Source organism: Pelecanus crispus, chromosome 10, assembly GCF_030463565.1.
Source record: "Pelecanus crispus isolate bPelCri1 chromosome 10, bPelCri1.pri, whole genome shotgun sequence".
NCBI classification, from domain to species: domain Eukaryota; kingdom Metazoa; phylum Chordata; class Aves; order Pelecaniformes; family Pelecanidae; genus Pelecanus; species Pelecanus crispus.
Window position 1 is genome coordinate 22431916 of NC_134652.1, and position 27604 is coordinate 22459519.

Consider the following 27604-nt stretch of genomic DNA (forward strand, 5'->3'; position numbering starts at 1 on the left):
TCCTTTGCTGGTTACCTGAGTTTTGTGGGAAGGTAGATGTATCCCACCAATCACCCATTTCCCACCATCTGCACTTTTTCCTCCTGGGACTGAGAGGGGAATAACCAGTAGGACCAACAATATCCACCACTACAGAAGTAGTGGATTTCTCAGGGAGAAAGATGGTCACCCTTTTAAGAAACTGGAACTGTAAGAGCCAGATTTAAAGAAGAAGGAATTGCCCTTTCCTCTCTGCCTCTTCCTATCACTTAAAGCTCAAGAAGTTGCAGGTGTTTTTTTCTTTTTTTTTCCCCCCTGTATAAGTAAAATAAAAGTGGTGGGGAGAAGGAAGGGTTTTTTAGCTTGGACACATCCTGAACTCCAAAGCTGGTCACCCCTGGGGAAAGCCTTGCTTATGGGAAACAAGAAAGGATATGCTGGTTACATCAGCAAGAGAAGGCTTATATGCTTGAAAGGTTGCACAACAGATCAGGAGAGAAAAAAAAAAAAGTCAGGATGACAGCGGCACCAGGGGCAAAGACCTGGTTAGGCTTTTGAACATTTGACTGTCTTGTATCCCTCACATCTGTTCTGGATAGGTTTTGTAGTTTGTTACACCGCGAACCCTTTTATAGGTGTTTTTGCAAACCTACCGATTAGCACTAGCAAGCTGAACCGCTGCTGCGGGTACTGCAAGGACGATCGGAGGATGCGAAAAGCTTAGCAGAGGCTACAGGTAGGATGAGGCAGCAGCCGCCCCTCGCAAGCGCTGCCCCTCCCGCCTCCCACCCGCACCCCGCGGGCCGGTTCCGCCGCTAAGCCGGAGCCGCCCCGGCCGACCACGCTCCGCTTTGCTCCGCTTTCCTCCCCAGACCCCCGCCCGCCCGCCCGCCAGCGGGGCGGCTCGGTGCCCCGGCCCCAGCCGGGAGCGCTGCGCTGCGCCCCGGAGGGCTCCGCTCCGCCGCACCGCGCCCCGGCCCGCGCCGTTACCTCCCGGCTGCCGCGGCGCAGCGAGGGTCTCGGCGGCGGCGCTGCCTCGGCGGCGTTTTATAACCGGGTCCGGGCGGCGGGTTACATAAACGGCGGCGGGGAGCGGCCGGCGCTGTCACGCAAACCCCGCTGGGACGCGGGCAAAGGCGGCGGCGGCGGTGATGGAGCACCGCTCCGCCCGGCAGCCGCGACCCCCGGGGCGGTGCCGCCGCTGAGCCGGGCCGCCCCCCGGCCGTGCGGGCAGCGCTGGGGGAGCCGGGGCCCCCGGCCGGCGGCGGCGCTCGGTCCGGGCTGGCGGCGTGGCGGAGCCCCCCGTCTGTGGGGATGCCGAGGGCTGCCCCGCGCTGTTTCCCCGCCCTCCCGGGGTGCGGGGAGCAACCCTGCCCTCTGCTCGGAAACCACCGAAGGGAGGGACGGGCATCGGACACCAGATGCCCGGTAGATTGCCCGCGGCCCCGGCGCATCCCTGGCACAGAGGGGTACAGCTGGGGGGGCGGGAGGCAGCACCCTCTCTCCCGCCCTCCCACCTCCTGGAAAGGTCATGGCACCCAGGGGAGGGTTCCAGTCCGGCTGGGTCAGCTGAGGCCGGAGGCCGGCCCGGGATCCCCTCCGAGGGCGACGCTGCCGCACTGATTTCGGCCCCTCAGAGGCAGCGTGCTCCTCCCCGCTGCGCCCGGGGGGGCCAGCAGCCGGCTGGGGTTACCTGTGGTCCATCGGGCTGCCCCTCTGTGCTGCCCTATGTTCCCAGCTAGGAGAATGCGGGAAAGCAGGAAGAGCCAATTTCCTTCGGTTTGTTGTCAAGGCTTCTCCTCAGCCTCCTGTTCCCAAGCACTATTGTCTTTTTATAAATAAGCTCGCTCTCCCCAGACTCCTTGGTGTTGTGAATGCAGGAAAAGCCCACTTTTATGGTTTATAAATATGATTTATAGCAGAGCTGTCAAGTCACCATATTAATTGCCTCTGGTTTGACTGCCCTCTGCAGTTCCGTACAGCATTGCTTTTTTTCTTAACAATGCGTCTTGCTAGATCAATTTAAGGCTCAGCTAAGCAGAAGCATACCTCTGGCTACCCAATCAATACGAATAATAAAAACTCCAAAGGTTCACCTATCCCCTTTCTGACACCTGCCTCCCTCCAAGCATGTTGATGCACTCAATGCCGTTGATGCACGTGGTGGAAGACTCTCACACCTCATGCAGCTGCATTGCTCTACAGGGCTGACAGGAGTCCGGAGCAGGTGGGATTATGGTGGTATCAAAATAGCCTTAGAGATCTGTCAGGAGAGCAAGTTTTACCATAGGTACACCCAAGGATCAAGCTTGCTGAATGTTATCTTCAGTCACCCTATGGGTCAGAAGCAGACTTGAGTTCATATTTCACTTGTGATTTAACTTCCTCTTTTAAGGAAAATCTGCCTACATTGAAGACTTTTGCCCTAATGTTTCACCAAGCACACACATCTCTCCATCTCCAAGCATATTTCAACCCTAAATACTCACTAGCCCTCAATGTGCTGCAGTGACAATCCTCTTGTCACGTGCCTGGGACAGTAAGAAAAAAAAGTCTGTGTGCTCGGGAGCAGAGGTGAGCATTTTCCGAGTCATGAACTTGCTGCTTCACATAGTGCCTGCACAGTGGTGTAGGAGAACAGCTTGCTGAAGGAGCACAATTAAAGGTTCAGGTTACTTTTGATTGTTTCAGTTCCTCAGCTGCTTCTCAGACAGAGGTGATGGATGCCTTCATGCTGGTAATTTGAGGAAACAGCACTGCTCCTCCCACGCTTCATGGTGTTGAAAAACTACTTCTCTGCCCTCTGTGCCTAAGCACATCAATGGCAAAGAAATAGCCAGAGACCTGAGATATGGGGAGGGACCAGATCTGCCAACTACAGCATCTGGCTGGAGGCTCTGGCTATCCTCTAGCCCATTCTTCAATAACAGTCTTCTGGGCTTCTTCAAGGGCCTTTTGATCCTCAGTCTGTTTCACCTCCCACTCCAGTTGGGGGAGTATTTTTCAACTGTATAATTTTACTGATCCAGCTGATCTAGCTGATACTGTTGCTGAGGTAGATTTCTGCCAGTACAGGGGTAGAAAACAGCGGCCAGGCGTGTGGTTTTTTAAGACGAATACTCATAACAAGCCTGAGGAGAGCCCGATGTTACGCACTGTACTTTTCTCTCACTGCACCACTCTGTAGGTTGGTGGGTGCCAGCACTGCTTTTGCTGCAGCTCCACAGAGAGGGGCATTTGCCTTGTAAACTGTCAGCCTTTGCTTCTGATTAAAGGATGTGGTCTTTTCGGAAAGACAACAAAGGCATTAGCCCAGCATAAAGCTCTAGCAAACACTAAGCTACAAAGCCCTGTTGTTTTACTGAGTGATGTTGAACAAATAATGCTACAGGCCTTGCCTTGATACGCTATGCTAGCAAGACAAGAGCAACCTGGGCTGTGTTTCAGATCTCATGCAGGTTTTAGCACAGAGTTGGGATCTTCACTCTTGCTCCTTAGCCCCTGCTGCCCTGAGCCTCTCATCTGTCTGCCACTACAGGGTCACAGAGCAGGAGATACCATGATGCTGTGCTGGGCATAGCGGAAGGGGCCTCACGCTTTGTCAGGCTTTGAGGAGCCCCGCTGAAAAGCATCATTCTCATTTGCATCTAATTTGAACACTGCTCCTTTCTTATGGGTTCTCGTCACCCTAGACATGTCCCACATGTGCCCCAGCACACGGAGTGGATAAGAAGTTGCTGAGGACTATGAGTTCCACTCTCTGCTGAAGGTCCTGGCCTCTTTTTCCTGTCTTCCTGCAGTCTGAGCCACAGCATCACAAAAACATCTATTTGAAAGGGGTACTGGGGGTTCCCTCTAGTCCAGCTTTCCATTTGGACCAAAACTTGCTTCCACTTGATCATGTCAGACATGGCTTTGTCTAGCAGAATCGCCAGACACAAAATTTTCAGATCTGTTTCTCCACTGCTTTCTTTAGGATGCTGCTCTCATTGCCCTGAGGATCCAGGTTGTTTTTTAATCCTGCCTAATGCTGAATTTCATAAAGTTCATAAAATATTTCAGGGGCTTGGGTCAGCAAGAGAATGCATGAGAAATATGTGCAGGAGGAATCGCATGCTAATGAGTGCTATTGCCTTCTCTACCAAATGCAGCAAGAAGCAGATCCCAATGTTCTCCATACAAAAGCAGCTCTGAGATCAATGCAGAAGACTGCAATATCAGAGATGAGTGAGAGATATTTCGTAGCTCTTCTTTTCCAAAAGCTCCAGTAAACCATTCTAAAAGACACACCCTGTACAGATGTGTACACATGTGCTGAATCTGCTGCATCTACAAATTCACCATCCTAGGCACAAAAAAACATCTCATCATGCCTTTAATATCCTGATTGCTCATCATGTCAAAGTTAGTGCTGACTGGCCTCCCTTACTTGGTTAAAGAGCTGCTTGCCTTGGGGAAGTTGGCTTTTGCAAGACTTTCAGATTATGTCAAAGAAATCTGACTTTGTGGAGTTTTGTTAATGATTTAGTCCATTATCTGAATTAATAGTAGTACTAAATCCTTAATTGGTTAAAGATAAGAAAGGATTCAAGCAAGTCTAGGAGTAAAGGAAATCAATATTTAACTAGTGTGCTACACTGAGATATCATGGCCTTGACTGACAGAAATCATGAATAGCTAAACTATAGGATCAACAGAACTACACATGGGCGTTATCTGGGTAAAGGAAGTAATCATACAAGGATATAATATTTGTACTCTAAAGTATCCAGCATATCTAAACCACCATTGCAGTTCTTCAGTAGTTAAAAAGCTAACATCATAAATGTGCTTAGGTATGTACAGCTCCAAATTGCTGTTGTTAGTAATGTTACAGAGAACCCAGGACTACTGTAAGATATACAATAAAAATACAGAGAGACACTCCTTTCCCTCATCATCTAGACAGATGAAGAGAGGGAGCTAACACAGGCAGAGGGAACAGAAATGGTGAGGTCTGATGAGAAAGCTGGGAATAGAGACCTAGACCAGGGATACATCTTAGCCATGCTGCGTAGCAGCTACTAGGGAGGTAAGCTTTGGGAGCCTGCTAAGAAGAAAGGAAGCTCCCATGTCCTCTCTAACACAGCAGATCTGGAGACACACCAGTCATGACTGCCACATGTTCTTACACCTTTAGGGCAAAGCCTGGGACTGCAAACTAAGAAGCGGCATCAAGCTAAGCTGGGACAACACCACAAGTTCCTCAGTGCAAGATTCTCCCACGCTCAGCCCAAGCTCCTGGGACAGGACTCCCTCAAGTACAGTCTGCATTGCTATTTGCAAGTCAGGAATGGGCACTCTGTCCTTCTGCTTCCCTTTTGAGGGCCTCAGTGTCCACAGGAGGTTAACAGTTTTAAAGTGTGTTTTATCTGTCCCAACTCAGCTCTCCAGAGGTCAGCTCCCTCCCTAGACATGAATGTTGACATACACAATGTTACGTAGACATTTCACCTCCTTCCTCAGGAGCAAAGTCCAGGCTGTCCCACCACCCATTCCAAAAAACTGTTTAACTTTTGTCCGCTCCCAAGGCCTGAGCTGCTGCCATTAGTATTTGTTGTGGCAGCCCCAAACAGATTCAGACTTTTTGCAGTAGTGGCTGTACACCCAGAGTTGCAGAGTGTCCTTCCCCAAAGGGATACTGCACAACAGCAGAACATGAGATAGCGTGAGAGCAAACAGCTTGTATTCCAGAGGAGGAGAGATAAGAAACTAGCTGTCTTGTTCATAACTTCCCCCTTCCTTTGTGCCTTCCTAGATGTGTAACAGTGCTGTAAGACCTTGACAGAGAACTACTGTGCCACGTCCTTCCAACACAGGGCAGAGCATCATATTAGGTGAAAGAAAAAGGCAAAGTGCAAAGGCTCAGATATATCAGCTGTCCCCTACTCTGATGCAGGCTGCAGGAAAATCACATTCACCAATAGGAAAACTGAGACAGAGAGACAAGGAACCACCAGGTTAGCAAGTGCTATCAAAGAAAACCCAAAGCAGTAGGACAGACTAGATATTTGACTCCTGGCATGTGCACAGCATGGCTCGCTGGCAATGAGCTACGCCTGGCATTTGCCACCTCTGAAATTGGGCCATGAGCAAGGCTTCTTAGACAGTTCCTCAAGCACTGAATTCTGCCACGTCTCTCCAAAACCTGGCATATTCTTTTTAATGTATCCCTTGGCCTCTGAGCTCAAGAGAGGGGCTGGACCTGGCACCCACTGAAATTCCTCCTACTTCTACTGCTCTCCCAGTGCCAGGTTCCTTGCTTTCAGGTTTGGAGGCCCTGAGTTAGGGCTTTTGAGACCAGCAAAAGGACGGCATGGCACTTCATCTGGGTTTGTAATCAGCTAGCTCATCAGATGATGCTGGCTTCTCCCCTCCCTTTTCCCTAGTTACTGATAAACATTGTGAATACTGATAGTTGTTCTCTGATGTTGCTCTTTTCTTTGTAAGTGACTCCTGCTATGATGTGTTTGTAAAACAGGCAGGGGCAGTCTCCAGCCAACAATCTCCTGTGCTAAAGGCTGACCAGTCAGCAGCAGCTGTAGGCTAATACTAGCATTTATTAATGACTTCTCTCAAGACTGCAAAAAATGAGCAAAACCTGTACTAACCCTATTTAAAGGTTGGAGGCAGAAGAACTGTAACCTGCCAGAGATGGGAAAAGTTTGCAACAAATACTCAGGTGGGAGGATCTAGTATCATAAAGCGTGTTTTGGAAACCCTGGACTCTGCTTCTGTCTTTTGCCACTGAGAAAGTAATTTTTCTGTGGCTCAGTTTCTCTCAGTAAAACAGATGGGGGATTTGCTATCGACCTCCTTGGAAAATGGAACAGAGAAGGGTCTGTAGGCACGAAGGGTTGTGAGTGGTGCTGACTGACACCTACTGGTAAACTAAACACACTTGATAAGGTACCTCCAGAAGCTGGGCTGTATTTGGGGCGGGTCTGGGGATTTACGTGTTCCTTTTAAACACGAAAACTTAGGCTTGCTCGTTGTTGAGACAAGCGCATCATACTCTTGGAGAAGAGAAGAGACATTGCTGGGAGCTTTCCACGCTCGTGGCCACGGCTGGGTGGGGCTGCCCCTTGCCAGATGCCTGAGCCTGCTTTCAGACATCTCTGCCATGCTCCTCCTTGCGCACGTCAATGAATCCCTCCGTGCCTCATTTGTGCCTTGACACCGTGGTTAGGGCACTGCTTTCTTCCCCCATGGCTGGATCCGAGAGCGCCTTAAGGCAAGCCTCTCCTTTGGAGCACACACAACACCTACCACAGTGGGGCTTTAACCATAACCATAGTGGTGATACCTCTTCAAAGCACCTTATACTTTTCCAAACCTCCTCCTGAAGATTTTTAACCACCTCAAGGCACAGCTGTCTTCTGCAAGACAGGGGCTTCCCAGCCAGACACGGCAGTTTGGAAGGTGACCCTCTGCAAATTGGAACAAAACACAGCCATGCAACTGCTGTCAAGGAAAAAATACTTTACTTTCCCCATGAGACATATATCATCTAAATAATGCCAGCTCCGGATGGGAGGCTCGACAACACATATCTGAAAAGAGCAGCTGTATGAACTTACCATTCAGTGTATTTATGTTATTTCTTAACCAGCTTGAACACACAATTGACAATTACACACAAGCAATTGCTAGGGACAAGTAATTGCCTTGCCCTACTCTAGGACACATCTATACATGACAGCATGTTGACAAGGAACAGACAAGACACAGTTGCATGGAGATGTACAAGTCAGAGAAGACACTAATGCAGGCAGAGGCATATACCAGTGACAGAACTTGTTTTACGCTGCGTGGCACTGGCATCACCAAAATCACAGCACGGGGCGAAGGGAGTGCTCTTTCTGCCAGAAAGGGGGAAAGGAGCTCACTGACCAGGCTGTTGATGACAACAGGAGACCACTGCAGCCTGTGGTTCCTGACTGATCCCAGCCAGAGCTGGTTCATGGCTCCTCAACAGGGCAGGCTGACTGCTGCCCCTCACCGCAAAGGGGAGGAGGCTGCCAGGCTGTTCTTGTCAGTGGGAAGCAGGGAGCCCTGGCAAGCTGGGCCTGCTGCTCCTGTGGTTGCCACGGACAGGCAGAGTGAGGGCAGACATCCCTCCCAGCTGCAACGGCCCCACAGGGACTCCATGCTCTCCCGTCGCAGGGGAAAGGTGGCTTCCCGGATTCAGGCGTGAACAAACCCTGCAGCACAAGCATAACCGTTTTGCTCCTCCTGCTGCCCCAAAGAGCATCCCACATTACCTGTGACCTGGTTGCCTGGGACCGATGGTCACTGTACACCCAGCTGCCACAGCATTGTCCTGTTGTCTCACCTGCCTTCCCCGACACTTATGGGGGCCCCTGTGCAGAAAGGAGCAGGGTGGTGGAGGTTGCCTCCTGGTGTGTAGTGACAGGAGGGTTCTTGTGCTGTGCTGTAGCGGCTGCAGCATCCCTGCCTCAGTGGGCAACTTATCCGTGGGGCTGGTCCTGCAGATGTTTGGCACAGCTCGGGAGGGGAACAGGAACACTGGGCAATGCAAAGAGGGAGGTCTTGTGCCACCTTTTCTGTTGAGCAGAACAACCAAGCAACACTCTACCTGTGAGAAATCTGAGGCTTTGTAAAGCCAGACCTTACAGATAGTCACTTCCACCTTCATTTTTCTTGGCAGGACCCGAGTTCAGGATCCTGTTGTCCTCACAGTAGGTGTTGCTATGTTAAGGAGCTGAGCCTCAGCCAGCAACATATCTTCCACTGAGTCTACCAGCACAGGATCAACTCCCTGAAGCAGACAAGTTACTGCTTGGATCTTTCCCACAGTGCCAGACTTCAGTTACCCAGAGTAAGGTGTTAGTATTCTCTTTTCTCAACATCTGAATCTAAGGTACAGAGAGGATTACCAAAGTGTTCTGGAAACAAACTACAACAGAACAAAACTGCTGGTAACCAGGTAGACACAAATAACTAAATTTCTCCTTTCCATCTTACACTAATTATTATATTCTTCTTAATTTACATGATCACCACATCTTTATTGTGCAGACAATTATGTGTGTTGGGAACAAGTTGCAATGTGCCACTCTAGACGTAAGTGTTCACAGAGTTTTGGGGTCTCTGCTTTCTGGGAAAGGGTAGATAAAAGACTTTGCATCAGGCTGTTCAAAGGCAGAAAACTAATACAATACCTGGTTCCAAATTCCTACCTACTCCAGAGATATGGGGGCCAGAAGTTCTAGCTCTTTGACATTACACATCATTATGCTGGAAAAGAGCATCTCTGATTTTTCACATCACCAGTTCCTGGCAACAGTGGTATATGCATCCAGCTGTCCTGATTTTTCTAATAGTGGGGAAACAACTGACAGTGACTTAGTACTGTGGGAGGCAGACTGGGAGCAGTGGGCTGTTCGCTAGAAGTGCACATCAGACTGTGGCTGGATGTTCTTGGGCACCTGAGATCCCGGCACACTTGACATAGGCAAGACAGGGTAGACCCCATTTTGGGAACAGTTGCCACTCATGTTGTTTCCCCGTACATGTTCCGTTCCCCAGCTCTCTGCTTCTTCTCTCCCCAGCTGGTCTAGGCTCTGGGGGAGCAGCTCTTCCTGACTGGGTTCTTCCTCCTGTGAACACGAAGAAAGAGTGACCTGCATTGTCAGCAAGCTACCAAGAAGTCTAGCAACATTTCAGGAGAGAGACAAGGTGTGCATGACACTCAAATATCTTCCCAGATTCTTCCAGAAATTAGTACAACTTGCCTGTCTATTAAAGATCCAATATACTGTTTGCTGCAATACACTGATGAATGTACATTCAATCATTAGACAGTCATCCCTTTTCACCCCCTACAAGAACATTCACAGAAATCCTGGGGCAAAGCAAATCTGCAAGCAAACACTCGAATAATCTTTCGGGAATGTTCAGATGAGAAGTAGGACCCTCCAAACTACTCTTTCAGATGGGAAGGGATCTCAAAGCTACTCTGCAAAAGAGAGGGGCTTCTTTCTGACTCAGCTAGGTCACTGTGTGCTGCTGGACTAGTCACGTTATGAAAGCCATGAAGACATGAAGCAATGACATGGCTCCTGCATGCCTTTCTGCCTTTGACTTCAAAGCTGAAGACTCAAAATATGCTGACTGACAGGCAGTCTTTGGCAAAAGTCAGAAGTCTGCAATGAGGCACTATGGGCACAGCGCTAACAATCTTCCACCTCATGTGTGACAAATAATCCACAGGCAAGGTGTTAAGATCACAGTCCACAATACTGTCGTGAGCTGCTCTTCCTGGGAAGGACAGTATGATCTTTTTTGACATCTGAGGATAAGTAGGTGCAAAGAAACTGAACAAAGTGAATTGCATCCACTGCTACAGGAATGAGCTTGGCCTTCAAAGAGCTGGAAGCTGTTTTTAAGAGTACCATGGTTAACTGGGGGGACATGAAAGCAAGAAGCTTTTTGTCACTCTGCTTGAACAGGAGGCTTGATCATGCAAAATGCTGACCCCACCCAACCCTTTTTGTCTTATGTCAACGGGGACTGGGAAAGCAAAGATGATACCAGGTCCGTTCACATAGCAGGGCTGGTCACCTACTCTGAAGCTGGTTCTAATGCATGGCGGAGGGCTACCAACCTTGCTAACATTATCCAGTGGCTTGCCCAACAGGTCCTTCCTCTTCAGCTTGTTCCTTTCGAGCACACCCAGCTTGTTCACCACTGCATCAATCTTGGAGGCAATGCTGTTTATGGACTGTTCCAGCTGCAGCACACGTTGCAGGAGGCTGAGGAAGACATGGAAAGCATTTGCAAGCTGCTTCTTGTGATGAACTGCAGGATTTGCAGCAGAAATCTTATGGACAATGGGCCAGACCTCAAACAGGAGTGAATGCTCCGCATCAGAGAACTGATTCATATCCACGGAAGACATCACTCCCTGCTACACTGTGTTTTCATCTGTAATCAGTGATTCTGCTTAGGATGGATCCCAACCACTTTGGATCACAATATAATCCCATTATTAAATATTGCACCTGCCTCTCCTTTGATATGGCCCTATGTGGATTGCTCAGTGTTTCTCAGTAGCAGAATCAGGATCTCCTGATTCTCTGTGCTGTATTTATCCCATGCTCCTCCTGTGGAAGAAACAGCCAAGTGTTATTCTCAGACCTGGCGGATGAAGGCCAACTAGGCTATAAATCAAGGATATTTATTCCCATAGGACCTTCTGTAAAGGTATCAACTTCTCCTGGCCCAGTTATCTGGGCTCCCTTCTGACCTGAAACATGACAGCATATTGCCTGTGGCCAGTTGACAGCTGTAGAGGTTATTCAAGAGGCAGAAAGCAAAATTTCTTAACCCAATCTTTTACAGAAACAAGCAAACTACATTACAAGAAGTGTCCCAGTTCTCTCCTGACCTGCTAGTTTACACATGTACAAGATAAAAAGGGACAAGATCTTACTGAAACTGCTCAGCACCAGTGTAAACAGTTACATCAGGGAAGGACGCAGCAGGGAATCAGACCCCTCATTTACAGAGGGATTGACCTACTGCCAGCACAAACATACACTTGGAACTCTTCTTTGGAGACCCAGCTGGCCTTATTGGCATGGTTATTCTTTGCTTCCACGTAGGTCAGATTCTCATCCAGGTTGTTCTCACCATAGGATTTCCCCAAGTTTTCAATCTCTGTATTCAGAGCAGCCTAGAAGATAGATAAAGAAAATCCAGCAAAGTTGGGTATTAACTCTGTGTCAGCTTCACTGTAACACAGACCTTCACAGGCAGTCATATACTCAGCTGCTCTCCAGGCAGAGCTGGAGCTGTATTTGAGTTGCCTGCTTAGTTTATACCACAGACCCAAAGATTCCTGAGGCCACTTTAGTGATCTCTACCAAACAGGGTTTCTTTCCTTGCCCTTGCCCTTGTGTTTTTTTTTTTTTACCCGTTTTGCCTCTAGGTCATGCTTCATCTGCTGTTGCTCCTCTTCATCAAGGATGTGGTTGCCATCTTTGTCAAACCTGGAGAAGGCTGCTGTGATCTCATGGTCTGCATGGCCCAGTCTGTAAAAGAATAGAAAGAGAAAGCTCAAGGCACTGAATTACACTGTTAGGCCCTAACAGTGTGGGAGCACACCTTTTGAAATCAGTGCATTGTTTCCTCCTGCCAGTGACAAACCTAAACATCCCAAACGGGAAAGAGATAGCAACACAAGCCCATTTAGAACAGGAGATTAAACATGCGAGGAAAGATGGTAACTATTTTTTTTGAGTCTTACATTGCCCAGATCTGAGTTAACTGCTCTCCCAGCCTTGAAAACCAGAGAATTTAAATTACCTGTATGACCAAGAGAAAGAGATAAGCAGGCAACCCTCAAGCTGACCCACTTACTCCTTCAAGCTGTTCTTGAAGTCTTCAAAGTCCAGTTCTTTTGTTCCATTCTGCAGTGCTTTCTGCACATCAGAAATCCGCTCCTTCTTCAGCTTCAGCCTCATGAGTGTCCGGTTGTAGCTCTGTTATCAAAGGTGCAAACGGACACAGAGTCATGCAGGGCAGAACAGTGAAAAATGGGGCAGAGTGGACAAGGCAATATGGGTGAGCAGATGTTAAGTAATTCAAGGAGATTTTAAGCTTGCTAGAAGCAAAAATAAAACACTGCTGAATGAGCCCCATCTCTAAACTAGGACTGATGAAGTTTGGCCTCTGCTTTTCTCCTCCCAACTCTCCCTTTATCTGAGCTCCTAGTCATCAGCTGTTTAAGATAATGTCTCAAATTCGATTATTTGCAGAATATTGGTCCCACAGCACAGAGCTGTGAACTTCCAGGACCTTTTCTGGAATTTGCCCATGGGAAATTCAGATGTAAGCCACTAGATTTGCACCACTGTAACATGCTCAGCTTAGCAAAATAGGACCTGCCATTTTATAGATCAAGGTACACTCTATCAAGGACTGAAAGAGCTTTGTCTAGAGACTATCATGGGAAGAAAAGTCTCTCAGAAACACCATCAGCATGCTCAAGTAACAGGATTGCCCCAACCTCTTCTTTCTCACGTTCCCATTGCCAAAGGATCTGGGAGCTTGATTTATCCCAGGAAGGAACTGTGACCCCTGTGTGCACCAAGAAGCTGGATGTGGAGTTGGCAACCATGGTTTTACTCTAGAAAATTCCAGATAGGTCAGGGACTTCCAGAAAATGCTTCAGGATTTAGCTAGAAAGTGGCACAGCTTTCACTATTCATCACCTGCTTCAAAATGTCTGAGAGCTGCAGCTCATCCTTCTGGCTTGAAAGCTCCTCCTTGACTTCTGAGTAGGTGTCATTGATGATGGCCAGAAACATGTTCTAGAAAAAGGGGAAGAAAAGAGATTAATAAGCATGAGGCATCTGTCCTGCTCCAGCAGCTGATGCAGCAAGAGACAGGCATAGCTGTGCAGCACTCAGTTAAACAAGGAACTGTTTCCACATGGGGTATCCCTTGGGCAAATTAAAGTGGGTGAAGGGAAGGCCCACTTCAGCCACACAGCACTTTCTCACTGGGGAGGAGGCCCTTGCAGTTAAAGCAGTGGCCAAAGGTACGTTTGTTCCCAGCTCAAATACCACCTTTGGTAGCCTCTCCTGCAAGATCTTAGGTTACATTTGGATTCTTAGCACTGGGTATTTAACCTGGTCATTATGAGCATCCCTCTGCAGCCATTGCCTAGGAAGCCAGAGACTGTCCCCCATGCATTGTTCACTGCCTGCTACAGAGCTGCTGAACTTATCCCCCTTGAATTCAGCTACCACATCAGTGGTATTCCAGTCACTTTTAGTCTTCACCTTAAAGGATGTGAATATGGCCCTTAATCACCCTGATCATCAAATCTCAAATTGCAATGACATGCTCTTTGTCTACTTTGGTCTATTTGCACTGCAAAGCTATCAGAACCTTCCTTTCTCTCCAAGCATTTTCACTGCACCTAACTCAGGGATTATCGGGAGGGGTCTCAAAACACTGCTGTCAATACAGGGGCAAGGAGGGCTTTCTTGCTTACCAGGAGCACAAAGAAAACAAAGAACACATAGGTGACGAAGTAAATAGGCCCGAGGACCCTGTTGGCATTGTCAATGGAATTGTAGTCAAAATCACCAAGAATGATCCGAAATTGGGTGAAGCTGGAGGAGAAGAGTAGCACAAGGTCACAGAAAGGCACATACATTTATCCTACCTCCTCAGACACTCCTGAGGTGAACCCTGAACCTGCCTGCGGCCCAGACGGTCACAGACACAAGCCAGAGCAGGGTCTAAGTCACTCAGTCTGACTGGTGAGTTAAATGTACCCATAATATTTCAGGGATAAATGAAGCTGATCTGGTTAGAGCAAGAGCTGGCTGGAAAGTAAAACATGGTTTCCACACAAATTTCTGGTTGTCCAAAGTGTGTTTTGGTCTAAACAGGAGTCAGAAACAAAAATAACCTGAATTTTCCCTTATAAAGGCATTTGACTCACTGAAGCCTTCTCTGGCAAGAGAGTTCATGAGACTGTGGAGAGGGTGTTAGTACTGGACAGCGCTCTCCAACCTTTTGCGATTCGTAGCCCCTATAATGAAGCAAGTTTAAGTCTACCAATCAGAAGTTTGCTTATCTCAGTTATCTCTTGTAGACCCCTTAAAGGCAGGACCCAGATGCCAGAGGTCTGTGGAACACAGGCTGAAAACCACTGCTGTAGCAGGTACCTCCCGTAACATCGCACATTGCCTGAGCAGGCCCATGGATGGAGACTGGGTATCTTAACTCCTTTCCCCAACACCCTCTTCTGTGGGTGCTCATCCACCCACTGGTCATCCCCCATCTCAGGCATCTTGATATGTTGTCTGTGGGATTCTCTGGAGATTGATCAGTGAAATGACCCTTGTAAAAAAATATCCTCCAATTAAAAAAAAAGAAAGGAAAAAATAAAAGGAAAGAAAAAGACAGACGGAAAGACAGACACAGACTGTGAAGCCATGTGCAGGGAAAAGGACCTTGAGAGCCTGGAGCCTGAAAATCCTGTCTGAGAAATGCAAAGGTCCATTTCAGATTTCTTGCATTTGGACTATTTAGGGAGCTGGGGATGTTTTCCAGGTCTAAGGAAGAGGAATATGGTATTGCTTCCTCTTCTTTGGCTTAAATTGTCCCAATTCAGTGATGTTGAAATGTCTCCTTCCAGTAAGAAATTATGTTTCTCTCTTTTGCTTTGAAAATGTCTACTTAATCTTATTTAGCCTATTTTACAGCATATTTTAGAAAACTTCATACTGAATTTGTATTAAAAGTAGCATATTATATGACAACCGACTTTCAGAAATGAAGCAGAGCTTCTATCTTATCAAAATCAGATGTATTTATAAATAATATAAATATGAAGTTTCTGACTTTTTCATTTCAGTGTTTAAAGCTATCATCTTGATAAGATAAATGCATCACTTCTGTTTTTCCATGTGAAAACCCTGTAGCAACACACAGTACTCCTTCCAAATCTTTGTTTGAATTAAGTGTACTATCTGATGAAAACCAGAAAAGTTTTCAAGCAGCTGTTGTGCAGACACTGAAATGATGTGATCAGCAAGTGTATTTGGAAGCCAGAGAATTTCAAAACTCTGGAGCTTCTATCTGGGCCTCTTCCTTATTTAAAAACAAACAAACAAAAAACCCAAAACCCCCAAAACTCTGAGCCTACCTCAAAACACTTGTTTTGAGCTATTGAGTTCTTACCACCAGAATTATACAGAAGTTTAACCTAACTAGGCCTAAAGCCATCTGCTGGTGTATAGAAACACAAATTTGCCAAAGTCTCAGTGACAGTCAGACAGCACCATTCTACAGCCTTTACGGACCCAGAGCAGGTGAGCAGGTGACAGAAGGTCCTGCAGAACAGAAACTAAATTATCAGCTGAGCCATGATGCTTTTCTGCAGAAAGACATTAAACCACTCTGCATGCTGAGTACCCTCGGTGTACCTAACAACTCCATATCAAGGAAAACCTGTCTAGGCTTCAGCACACTGAAACTTCTCACTAAATGCTCCCATGACAAGGCTGAAGATTTCCATTGAATTGTAGGCCTGCAAGTAGTCTCAAAGTCTGGTAGGATCAGCTACTCTCATCCCTACTGATAAACACCAGACAAACAGAAATCTGTCTGTAACCTTCAACTTTCTCACTGCATTCTTTTCTCCATGAAGATGTCACAGCTGGAGGACTGTGGGTGACTTATTAACCATTTTGGCTTTATTACAATGAGATACAACAGGTGTCTGACTGACATTCAGATTTGCAATTGGGGAGAGGTTGGAAAGTAGTTAAAATTCTTTTGATGAAATGATGGAAACATGGTTCTAACTTACACACTTACATGCATTTAACAAAGGTACTGAAGTTTTCCACTTGTGTCCCAAAAAGAAGGTAACCCAGCTGGGCATAGGCAAAGAAGACAATGAAGAACATAATGGCAAAGCCCAGGATGTCCTTGGCGCAACGAGCCAGTGTGGAGGAGAGCTGGGTCATTGTTTTGTTGAAGCTAATATACTTGAATATCTGCAAGAAGAAACAACAGGGACAAAGTAAGGTCAAACCATCAGCTAAGTCAGTCTCTCTCATATATGCACATGCTTACTAAGACAAGAGGTTCACTATAGTACCAAGGCACCAAGAAGACAGCCAGGCTAGGGGAACAGTGGCTTAGTGTTCAGGATATTTGTCCCAGGTGTGCCACCATCTTCCTGTGGGATCATAAACATATGACTTTGTTACCTGCATCAAAGGAAAATACAGAGAGGGACTGCTATAAGGACAGATGCCTTGAGGCCAATGAGGAGCCCCAAGTACAGTGTGGCTTTCCACCATGCCAAGATGCTTTGGTTGAAATGCAAAGTTCATGCCAACAAATGAGTCATTTCCAGTTGTTGGGTGGCCATTATGAAAGGAAGACATGGCTTGCCAGATTATCCTCCAAAAGACTAAAATAGTACAGGACGGACAGAATTATATTGTACTCAGCATTTTCTAAAACCACTTTTACACCACAACATCTGATCTCATCTCCCTGTCCGTTATCTCTAAATAACTGGCCTCAGAATACAGGGTGAAAAAGCTGTCTGGATTTACTGAAAAACAGAGCATACAACTTTGAGGAAAATTGTCATCTGTTATATAGCTGTTACCCTCATTCACTCAGAGGAATAGAAGAGTCAATCCCCAAGCTATCTAGAGGAAGAGGTCTGAGACTGGAGGCCTGGCACCTCCCAGACCCCCTACAATACCTTGATCCAGGCAAAGAATAGGTTGACTGCATTCATATTGTTGTACTGTGTCTGCCAGAATGCCAGGAACTCGAAGTCTGCATAGGTGTCAGGGTGTTTCAGCAACTCTCCCAACAGTCTGTTCACCTCAATAGTGCGAAAGATGTGAAACCCAATAGCGATGATGGAGAGCTGCAAAGAAGAAGAGTCTGCAATGACTGCTGTGCCTATGCTTTCCGCAGAAATTAAAGTGTCACAGAATTCCTTGGTATCACACTTCACAACTGCAGTCTACTGGTGTGGGATGAAAAGTCTTAATGCACTGAATGATGCCCTGACTTCACAGTCTCCCAGGCATCTCTAAGGAAAGAATTTTCTCCTAACAGTTGATAGAAGAGTATGTGTCCATTTACTCTGCTAGTTTATTTTGCTATTGGAGCAAAACATGCACCAGCTTGTCTTATCTAGACCAGTTTCCCCATTTCTTCATTTGTTTTGACTCTTGTACCTCCCTGCTATTGCTCCCCCCAAACAGTGTGTAAGGATCCTCACCAGAATGACAACCACATCCAGGATGTTCCAGATGCTGGTGAAGTACTGAAGCTTGTGGATACGCAGCTCCAAAATCTCCTCCACCGCATAGTAGAAGATGAAGACACAGAAGACAATTTCACAGGCAACAATGAAGAAGTCCCATGCACTGACATATCGTATAAGCTTGACTGTCCGGATTTGCCAGGAGGGAATGGCACCACCAGTGGCTGGAAACTCAACCACTAACCTTGAAGGGGACAAGAAAACTCTGATAATTACAAACGGGGGGAGGGAGGCTCTTAGATAATTTTGAGAGGCATCAAACCTGAGTATGAGCTATCCACAAAACCATGAGAGGAAGAGCTGTGCATGTGTTTATGCAGCCTTATCTGTTTATGCTGCTTCACTGCCCATGATAGGAAAGGGTGAAAGGTGAAGAGAAGTGTGACCAGTTATGTCAGGAAGATCAAGTCTTCTTAGTAATCTATGCAACATCCACTGACACCAGTCAGTCCTACCCCCTGATGGACCATATTAAAATCTTTGCATTTTAAGAAAGTGTGGCATTGAAGAAGAAGCAAGAGGCAGAAGAATATTCAATGGGACTCTGCTTACCTCAGAACGCAGAACAGATTGATATTTGCATTATACACAGAGAAATCAATGAAGACAACTCGTGTCCCCCGATCCAGCCACAACTTCTCCTTCAAGACTTGCAAAGCTTCAGCACTCTCTTCTCTGGTCAACTTGAGGTCTATGTAGTATCCTCCCCCACTGTAACTGGTTAGTCTTCCCCAGTGAGATGAGCCACCCAGCTCCTCCTCAGAATGGTACCTCCACCTGCGACAGACAAGCCATATGCAAAGGCATCACCATCCCAGGCTTGGATATGACCTTGTAGCCAAGAGAAATTAGACTATATCTTCAAGGGACAGAGTAGTTCTTAATTAAAGAGTTGGCACTTAATTCCTATTCCAGATCTGAGCCTACATCAGTTCTTCATTATTGACAGATTTCTGATCTAGTGCTTCCCAGCAGTGGCACAACATGACTTGCGATACTATGGAAGGAAAATTCTGCGGGTTCATTGGCTATGCCACAGTCTTGTTTGCATGGAGGTTACTCCCAGGATCTGCTGTATTGCCTTCTACCATGTTGCACACAACCCTCTGCTTAGAACACACTTGCACTCATATTTTCTTATGAATAATAGCTTCTCGTTCACAGACTAAGACTCATGCAGCAAGCAAAGAATTATTAAATCGCAGCTACCTCACATTATTATAGAGAAATACGTTTTCAAGATAAAAGAGATGCACTCCCTTCTCTATGGCTCCTGAAATCCAGGAGGGAAGCAGATAGCATCATCCATTTGATAGCTCTTGTCCCAAAGGTCTCTATCTATCGTCACCCTCTTAAAAACAGACAACAATCTCTACCTAATTCTCCACTGGATTTCTCATGGCTTTCCCAACAGGTCCCACTCTGCCACTCATTCTGTTGTGCTTTTCCTCAGATACACTTGGCCTTGTTGATAGACAAAAAGGACTTGCTGTCACTGACTGCAAGGGGAAGTCCAGCGTTATATGAAAAGCTCAACCCTGGCATTGTGTGGCTCAGCAGATCTTATTTTAACTAGAAGAAACTAATTCGGGGCAACTAAAAAAAAAAAAAAAAAAAAAGAAATCGCAGATTTTCTAATCCTGAACAGCAGAAGATGTACTTACGCCGTTCCATTGATGAGTCCAAAGGAGACTCTTTCCTCCTTTTCTTCAGAGTATACATCATAGCAGCCTGAGATTTCCTCCTTGAAGTCATCATGGACCACGCAGGAATTGTTCTTCACCTTCAGCTGTCGCATGCGTGGGACACCCAGCAGCAGGTTCTCGTAATAGATGTATGACTGGGTGCCATGCGCTGCTAGGGACTCGTTGTTGTACCACTTTGTCCAGTAAAGATTATCCAGAAGGGGCCCTTGTGCATACTGCAAGAGAGGGAGGGGAGAACAACTTCTTCATAGCCCACATGTCAGAGGAATTTTCTTGGCCTCGGCTTGAGGTAGTAAGACCTGACCCACCCTTCTCTACTCCCCAAGGTGGAAAGTAGTAGAAGCTTGTGTTAGATATATGCTAAGGAGAAGAAAAACCAGGGCTGGTGGAGCCAGAGGGTGGAGGAGGGATGCTGGGCAGCAGGGTTGTCATTGGCTTCAAACAGGCCTGTAATATGGTTGCTGCACCTTGCTGGGTTAGTGAGGAGACAAGGGCCCTGCAAGCCTCTTTGTCCCTTCCACTTCTAGTGAGCACAAGTCTCAAGAAATTGTCCTAGCATGAGGTATGAATTATGAAAAGGGGGTGTGCCAGTGCCCTGGAAACAGTGGGGAAAAAACAACAGTGCCATAGTTCATTTTACTTTTTTAATACAGCAGGAAAAGACAAAGCTAACTTACAAACAATTTCTGGCTGACTGTCAGAGGTAAGTGGGTGCAATATCTCAACAACATTCACTGTGGCTCATATTATTCCTTCACCAGTTCTTTGACAGAAATGTGTTAGACCCCTTTCCCCCTCTTTATTCTCTTTGATAAAAGTCAGTGCGAATTTTAATCCAGCTGCTTCTTAAAAGAATCTATAGATCAGACCAGCCTAGGCATAAATTACAGGCAGGTTAAGTGTGCTGTTCCCACAATTGCCCATGAAAATGGACATAGGCTTGTTTACTAAGACACCAGCATGAAGACATTGGGCTGTAGGATTCAAAGCCATTTCTGCCACAGGGAAACCTGGAGTAAGTCACTTGGCCTCTCCAGGCTGGTACTGCCTGTCTGTGCAATGAGCATCATATTGCAGCAATTTCTTTTTATTTTGTCCTGCCTGCCTAGCTGGTAAGTTTCTGGGGAATGGACTCTTCTGGACACACACAACACTTCGTCTAGCTAGTATTCCAGCCACAGTGCTCAGAGGGATAAAATATATTTTCAATCAGAGGATATTTTGCATGCAAATGATATTGTAACTATTGCTAGTAGCTGGCGAAAGCTTGTGACAGCAAAATGCCTTGCTTGCTGAAAGCACTAGGTAGCACATTCAGAGGGAACTGAATATCCCCGTCTAGCTGAGATTTCCAGGGCTCCCAGTGCCAGGCCAGACTTGTACTCACCACCCAGAAGTCAGTCATGCTGCCGATGGACTGGAAGGAGACACGGCCATCCGCAGAGGTCTGCAGGAAGAGCTCAGACATCACTTTGGTGTAGTAATAGGCATTGGAACTTGTCATTCCATATGTCACTAAGAAAAGAGACAAGAGGAGGGTCCTCCCTTATACCTGAATATTGGAGCCTGACATAAATATATGTATATATTCACTTTCTGTGTAGCTTATACTATCACAGGTAAGCTGAGCAAGGCACAAAAGACAAAACCTTGGGAACTCTAATCATGTTACTTTGTGCTTTGTTAGGGATTTACAGACTTATCTGTTGCATGTTCCAGAATTTAAACTGTCAGACTGACAGACTGTAAGAGTTTAAAAGCCAGAGAAGACCACTGGATGATGCAACTGAATATCCTGGGTAACAATTTTTTTTCAGACAAGATTTCTGAGAGAAATTTGCTCTCTCAGAACAAAGTCCATGATCTGTATTTTGAAGTTCTGATCTGAATCCATAAAGGTATAGAGACCACCCCATTTTCCCAAGTGGAAAGCTCCAGTTAAGTTCTCATCTACCAAGAAACTTCAAACAGGAGCAGGCTCTAACTTCCCCAAACATGTTTCAACTGTTTGGAGCACAGGTCTTATGAGGAGCAGCTGAGGGAGCTGGGGTTGTTTAGTCTGGAGGAGGCTGAGGGGAGACCTTATCACTCTCTACAACTACCTGAAAGGAGGCTGTAGCGAGGTGGGTGTTGGTCTCTTCTCCCAAGTAGCTAGCGATAGGACAAGAGGAAATGGTCTCAAGCTGCGTCAGGGAAGGTTTAGATTGGATATTAAGAAAAATTTCTTCATGGAAGGGGTAGTCAAGCGTTGGAACAGGCTGCCCAGAGAGGTGGTGGAGTCACCATCCCTGGAAGTGTTCAAAAAACAGGTAGACGTGGCACTCCGGGACATGGTTTAGTAGGCATGGTGGTGTTGGGCTGATGATTGGACTGATGATCTTAGAGGTCCTTTCCAATCTTAATAATTCCTAGTTTTTACTTTCATTATAAATAATCCAGCCACCAAGCCAGGAAACATGAAATTGCTACTCTCCCCTTAATTGGTTTAGTGATGGACTTGGTAGTGTTAGGTTAATGGTTGGACTGGATGATCTTAAAGGTCTTTTCCAACCTAAACGATTCTATGATTCTAACTCTCCAGTGACCATTCCCGCAGAAAAGTGTCCATCATGGTGATCACTAAGAACATGTCCTACTGTTGAAAGGGCACCATGAAAATAAAGCAGCTGACATTCAAGACACCACCCCCCACCACCACCACCACTTCTGGATGAGTCAGTGTGTGACCACATGTACGTCTGTGTCCGTATCTTTGTTCTTTAGGAAGACTGGCTGAAGCACTGTCTCCCTGGGCCAGTGTGATAGTAACTCAGGTTGGTATTGTCTGTCTATCTCTCCTGCCATAGGGTCCATGAAATATAATCCTCTTCACTGTCCCATGCCACAGGTGCTCATTTGTGATAATGAATTAACCTTCCCAAAAAACAAACAGCCATTGTTCTACCCACACAAAGCCCATTAGCATTCAGCACAGGGATGCATTAAATCCATCCAAGAACAACAGTGTGAGCTGCCTTCTGCTTTATCACCTCAGCCACCCCCCCAGTCCCAGAGGGGAAAAATATCTCTGAACCCTATGTCTTTGATCCCAGGAAGTTTCTAGAGCTGCTCTCTGGGGTTTGAACATTCACTGTGAAACTGAGAAAAGACCCTGGACAGATTCTCCCAGGACTGTGGAGTAGATGGCTAGAACTGATAACATGGATCAGAAAATACTGTTTAAACTTAACCAAAATCAATTAGGTCTAGAGTAATAGTTATTTTACTTGTGTGTGCAGAAGTTATTCTGTAGGTTAATGATACACCCGCTTGCTGCAGTGAGAGCGTGTACAATAAATTTAACACTTACAACAGAGTGAGGAAGTCTAATAATAAAACCTCACATTATTCCCCTCACGCTGCACACAGAAAAGACACCTATGAGATGTGACAGCTACTTACATAGACAGATGTCCACCAAGAACACAATATAGACTAGCAGCTCTCGCAGCGTGGTCTTCACATAAAGTTCTCTGTTTTCAGCTGTGTTCTCAGTCAGCGTAGTGCCCCACAGACCTGTTGAGTGTAAAGAAAAAATTGAAGAGTTTTGATGGCCATTCTCAAAGGCCATCAGAGGAGGAGCTGAAGTCCCATTCCCAAAAAACACTCTTGGCCATTGGATTTTTGTCACTTTTCAAAGCAAAACCACTTTTCTTTTCAAAACTTGACTAAGAGTTGTAAAAATGTATTAAATAATCCCTAAAAAGAACCATTCCAGCATGAACAAAAGATTTGGGGCTAACCAAAACCAAAATATATTTGCTTTCTTATTTTGCTACATGACTCTCCAGTTTTCTGTTTGAGTTCAATACAGACTGATCTTCTGCCTGTTTTTCAGCTTACTTCTTTGCAGAAATTCAGTCTTTGTCACAAGTACTCTTGAAAGCATAAAACTTTATCTCAGTCATCCATGTGCCAACAGCTGATAGGATTTCCATAGCAGAACTGCATCTGGTGTTAGCTTTACAACTATTAGTTCCTTTAGTGTATATTGAACCATCAGGCCCCAAATATTTGTCCCTTGCTTACCTAAAAATTCTTGCAGATATCTTGTAGGTCATAAGACTCAATCAAATAACCCAACTCAATATTTTCAGCATAAAATTTAGGGCCAAATTATCTTCAGGATGTCTATCCATGGAGCTCTGCTGACTTCGATACACTTATGCCAAATGCACCAGCTAGTGATCCGGTTTCTTCATGCAGTGAAAGCAACTCATTAAACATCAGCAGGGTTGATCAAAAAAGAGAGAAACACTTTCTTTAAAAGGAGTCTTGATATTTTGGGTTTGATGAACCGCCTGACACCATTAGTGTATTTGTTTGTTCTTGCTGTAATGGCTTTCTGTTGCGATTTCTGAAATGTTCCTGAAGTTGAAAGGCATAAGAACGTCCACTTGAAAGCCTAGTGATGGAAGCCATGTCAATAATACGCACAGTCTTGCTGCTTTCTGCAGCTCCTAGAGAGCTCAGCCCTGATGCCCATCCCCAGTAGTACGCAATAATTGTCTTCCTGCAAGCCAGGATCAAAGGCCATACATTTGAAGTCATCTCTGGCAGAGAACAAAGGGCTTTTTACCACTTTTGCATGCTCCAAAGAGTGGTCTGTGCATATTTACTCCTGTCCTTTCAATAGCTCTTTGGCATCTCAACAGATCAGAGAGCTTTTTCCACCTTCAGCTACCATGGTGCCTGTTGCAGTATCCACCCTCGCTCCTGGACAGACAAACCAGTAGCCTGTTCTGGACATGGCAGACCACCAGCAGAAATGAGAGCCTGGAGAAGATCTGGATTAACTCATGTGCAGGAGAGAGCAGCACGTGGTCTACAGGAATCTCGACAATGGAGAAGAAAGGGGCCAACAACCAGCCATCTGTTCAGGACACTTTTAAATGACCCCTTTCATCTCTAGATATGGCTACACACAAATTTTTAACAGGTTTCTTTGTTTTTCCATGAGGCAGGGAACCCCTACTATCCACACATTGGGAACAGAGGCACAGACTTTCTTTGCTTTTGGAGTAGGAGTGTACGTGGGAACACCTGTTCAGGGACACTCAAATATCCTTGGAAACTTTGTTCAGAGACTTGCCCAAAATTATACCTGGAGGACCATGAGGCTGGCCCAGTACCCTTTCAGATTGCATCCAGTAATTGTAAACGGTATCAGTTAAGGTTTGGTTTTAGCTGTTTCTTTAGGAAACATGCTGTGGAAATATACCACCTCATACATGAAGCATGTGCCCATCTGTGTCACCCACCTACTCCCTTTGGGTTGCAGCTGTTTTGGACATGACATTTGGAGTAGAAGGATGCTCCAGACTAGAAGACATTCAGGCTTCCTTATGGCATCTTGCATGACTATCCAGCATTCACAAGGCAGAGCAAAGAAAAACACTCAGAATCTAGAAAACAGGCAATCAATGCAATTTGTTTGTAATTCTTGCCTTCCTGATAGTAAGTTACTGGTAGGAATTAATTTGTAACATCTACATTATCTTCTGAGGCTGCTTTGAAAGCAGACTTGTGACCCAGGTGAGCGACTAGCTCACAACCTCAGGTACAACCTTCCAAAGGCAGTGGGTAGCTGGGTGCCCCTCACCGGCCACCGTGCCACCCAGATACCCAGCAAAGTCTGTCTGTCTGTTCATGACTGGCCATGAACAGCTGAGGTGGCAGGAGGCAGGCAGGAACCGAAGGATCCAGAGTTGCTTGGACACAGTTTAGAGAGGAACAGTCTGAGCAGTGGCACTAGAGGCAGCAGCTACTCACTGGTAGTCCAGCCCAGCAGCTGGTGAGGACAAGAAAAGAACTCAATAAACCATCCTTGATCAGTACCCCTGAAGAGCTATGGACACGTAATCCCAAGGAAAGGTTTTTAAGCAAAAAAAAACCACAAACTGTGCTTGGCTAAGCAACTTATCTTTACTGCCTCCATTTTCTATGCGAGACGCTAATGTGATTAAATAGAAGGGGAGGGCAGCAGGGGAACCAGCAATATTTGGAGAGGGAATGAAAAATAATGAGCACCTAGTAAAGATGCACAGGAAGGATGCAAATTCTTCAAGAAAGAAGTCCCCACCTCTGTGAAGCTGATAGAGGCCTTTCTTCTGGCTGCACTGGCCTTTGGATCTCACCTTCCCAGCTCTGGTCTGTCCTACAGCCCTATCTACCCGCCTCGCTGGCAGGACACACTGCTGCAACAGTCACAGAAGAAGGGAATGCTGTAGTGTCCTGACAGGTATTTTCATTTGCATGCTCCAATTTCAGCCCTGGCATCTCACAAATGGAATTTTGATGCTAAAGTATGGATTTGTTTTTCCATTTTAAGTCTCAAACAATGCCTAGAAGAAAGGCTATCAGCATAAAACATGTAAATGATACACTGCCTCCGAGCAATCTGTAATTACCCACAAAGCCCACCCAGCGCTGCTCCTTGGCCAGGAGAAACCTCTAAAGCCTCAGCTCTGGCTTCCATGTGAATTAATAGTGTTAGACTGTAACTGCAATGGCAAGTAAGAAAGAATGGATCATAGAGGGGCTGTGCAACTCAGGACCAGGCTATACAGTTATTCACGTGTCCTGTTAGAGGGCACGGCTCTGAGAAAGGTTCTTGCAAGACCAGGTAGCAGAGCTCCTGGTGTTGCTTTTCTTCTAAGTCAGGAAGAAAGACACATTGGCAAGAAAATAATAGTTTCCCCGAGACTATTGCTTTTTCTTCCCTGTTTTTACAGCATTAGGACTTTATGCCTTCTATAAGAAACTGTTCAACAAATGCCCTTGCCTGGCACTGTATCCTTACAGGAGACGCAACTTGCTCCTAGCTTTCTGATTGCCTCTGAATAAGCCTACATAATGTTTCATTCCCCTTTGTCTTTGAAACTGGAAACTAGCACCTCTTTCTTTCAGCTGTCTTCAAGCAAAGCCTTGTTTGATACATTCCTATTATCATCTGCATTTCAGTCCTGACAGTGATAGATTTTCTCTGGTGGATATTTATGTCTGTTCTTAATTTACTGTAACGCAGGGGCCAGTACAACTCCATCTAGAAAATGCACACAAAGACAGAATAGTCTCATCACCAGAGCAATAGCTCCTGTGGATTCGGGACACCTAAGCTCTGCCATCAAATTCATTGCATGACCATGAGCACACTACTGAGTCTGTCTGTACCTTCTGCCTTGTAGCAAAGGTAACAGGACAGACCCTGGAGCTACAGCAAGGCACATGGAATGAGGCTACTCCCTCCAAGTCAGCCAAAGATGATCTCTGGGGTAATGCTAGTCTATGTTGAGCAGGTTCCTGGGCTACACAGATACCACAGGGTTTCTACTTTCTCCATCCCCACACTCACACCCCCCCCTCCCATACCACTGTTCTTCCCAAGAGCTGGTAAATCCTTTCTAGTGAGATATCAGAGCTTTACCTCGGATGCCTCTGAAGATGTAGAAACAGCACTTGAGGAAAGGACTTGTCTTCCCATCCACAGCTTTGCTCTGCTTTTCCTGGTAAGGCAGCGGATCCCCCACTTCTTCAAAGTTCTCATAGGGATTCTCCAGGATAGACTTGGGGTTGTAGATAGCTCGAATCTTCAAGGAGGTAGAGGGAGAGCCATTGTAAACAGGATTATCCCAAGCTTTCTTCCCCACTGCCTCCAGTTCATGCTGCTCTGAGGCTCGAAAGTGGCTCCCATCTCTGTTGTTTAGGTGAGATGAGCTCATGGCTAGCCACTGCCAGCCAAAGTACTTTTTAACTGGAATTGTGAAGATTCCCTGCCCAGACTGGAGTTGTAAGCTAGCAGAGAGAGAATCAGTCAAGGGCAAACAGCTTGTCTGCCTCAGCAGCCCAGGAGAAGGCACACCACCAGCTTCCCACAGGTAGCACACATCCTCTCTCTCTTTTATAGCAGCTCGGCCGGTGACAGCTATCAGAGGGGTGGCACTACCCGTTGTTAGGAACCGCCACCAGCCCTATTATCCCAGCAGCCCTA

General features: G+C 46.2%; 1 protein-coding gene across 1 annotated transcript; it reads right to left on the bottom strand.

Annotated features, from left to right (window-relative positions):
* Positions 1 to 9428: 9428 nt before the first annotated feature.
* Positions 9429 to 27335, bottom strand: PKD2L1 (polycystin 2 like 1, transient receptor potential cation channel). Its single transcript, XM_009479092.1, has 15 exons — positions 27041 to 27335; positions 23017 to 23130; positions 20963 to 21090; positions 19534 to 19790; positions 18422 to 18646; positions 17825 to 18053; positions 17294 to 17464; positions 16387 to 16568; positions 14048 to 14168; positions 13260 to 13358; positions 12406 to 12527; positions 11960 to 12077; positions 11583 to 11719; positions 10649 to 10796; positions 9429 to 9641 (listed from the first exon to the last, which is right to left on the bottom strand). The coding sequence occupies exons 1-15, from the start codon at positions 27333 to 27335 to the stop codon at positions 9429 to 9431; spliced, it is 2559 nt and encodes an 852-aa protein (XP_009477367.1).
* Positions 27336 to 27604: the final 269 nt, after the last annotated feature.

What these genes read in the sequence shown, in the direction of transcription:
- PKD2L1 (XM_009479092.1), bottom strand. Translation starts at nt 27,335, where the DNA reads ATGAGCTCATCTCACCTAAACAACAGAGATGGGAGCCACTTTCGAGCC. An exon ending in CTTGGTGGACATCTGTCTAT is followed by an intron (nt 21,091 to 23,016) that starts GTAAGTAGCTGT and finishes CTCTTTTCTTAG; the next exon opens with TGACATATGGAATGACAAGT. An exon ending in GCATGACTGACTTCTGGGTG is followed by an intron (nt 19,791 to 20,962) that starts GTGAGTACAAGT and finishes CCTCTCTTGCAG; the next exon opens with TATGCACAAGGGCCCCTTCT.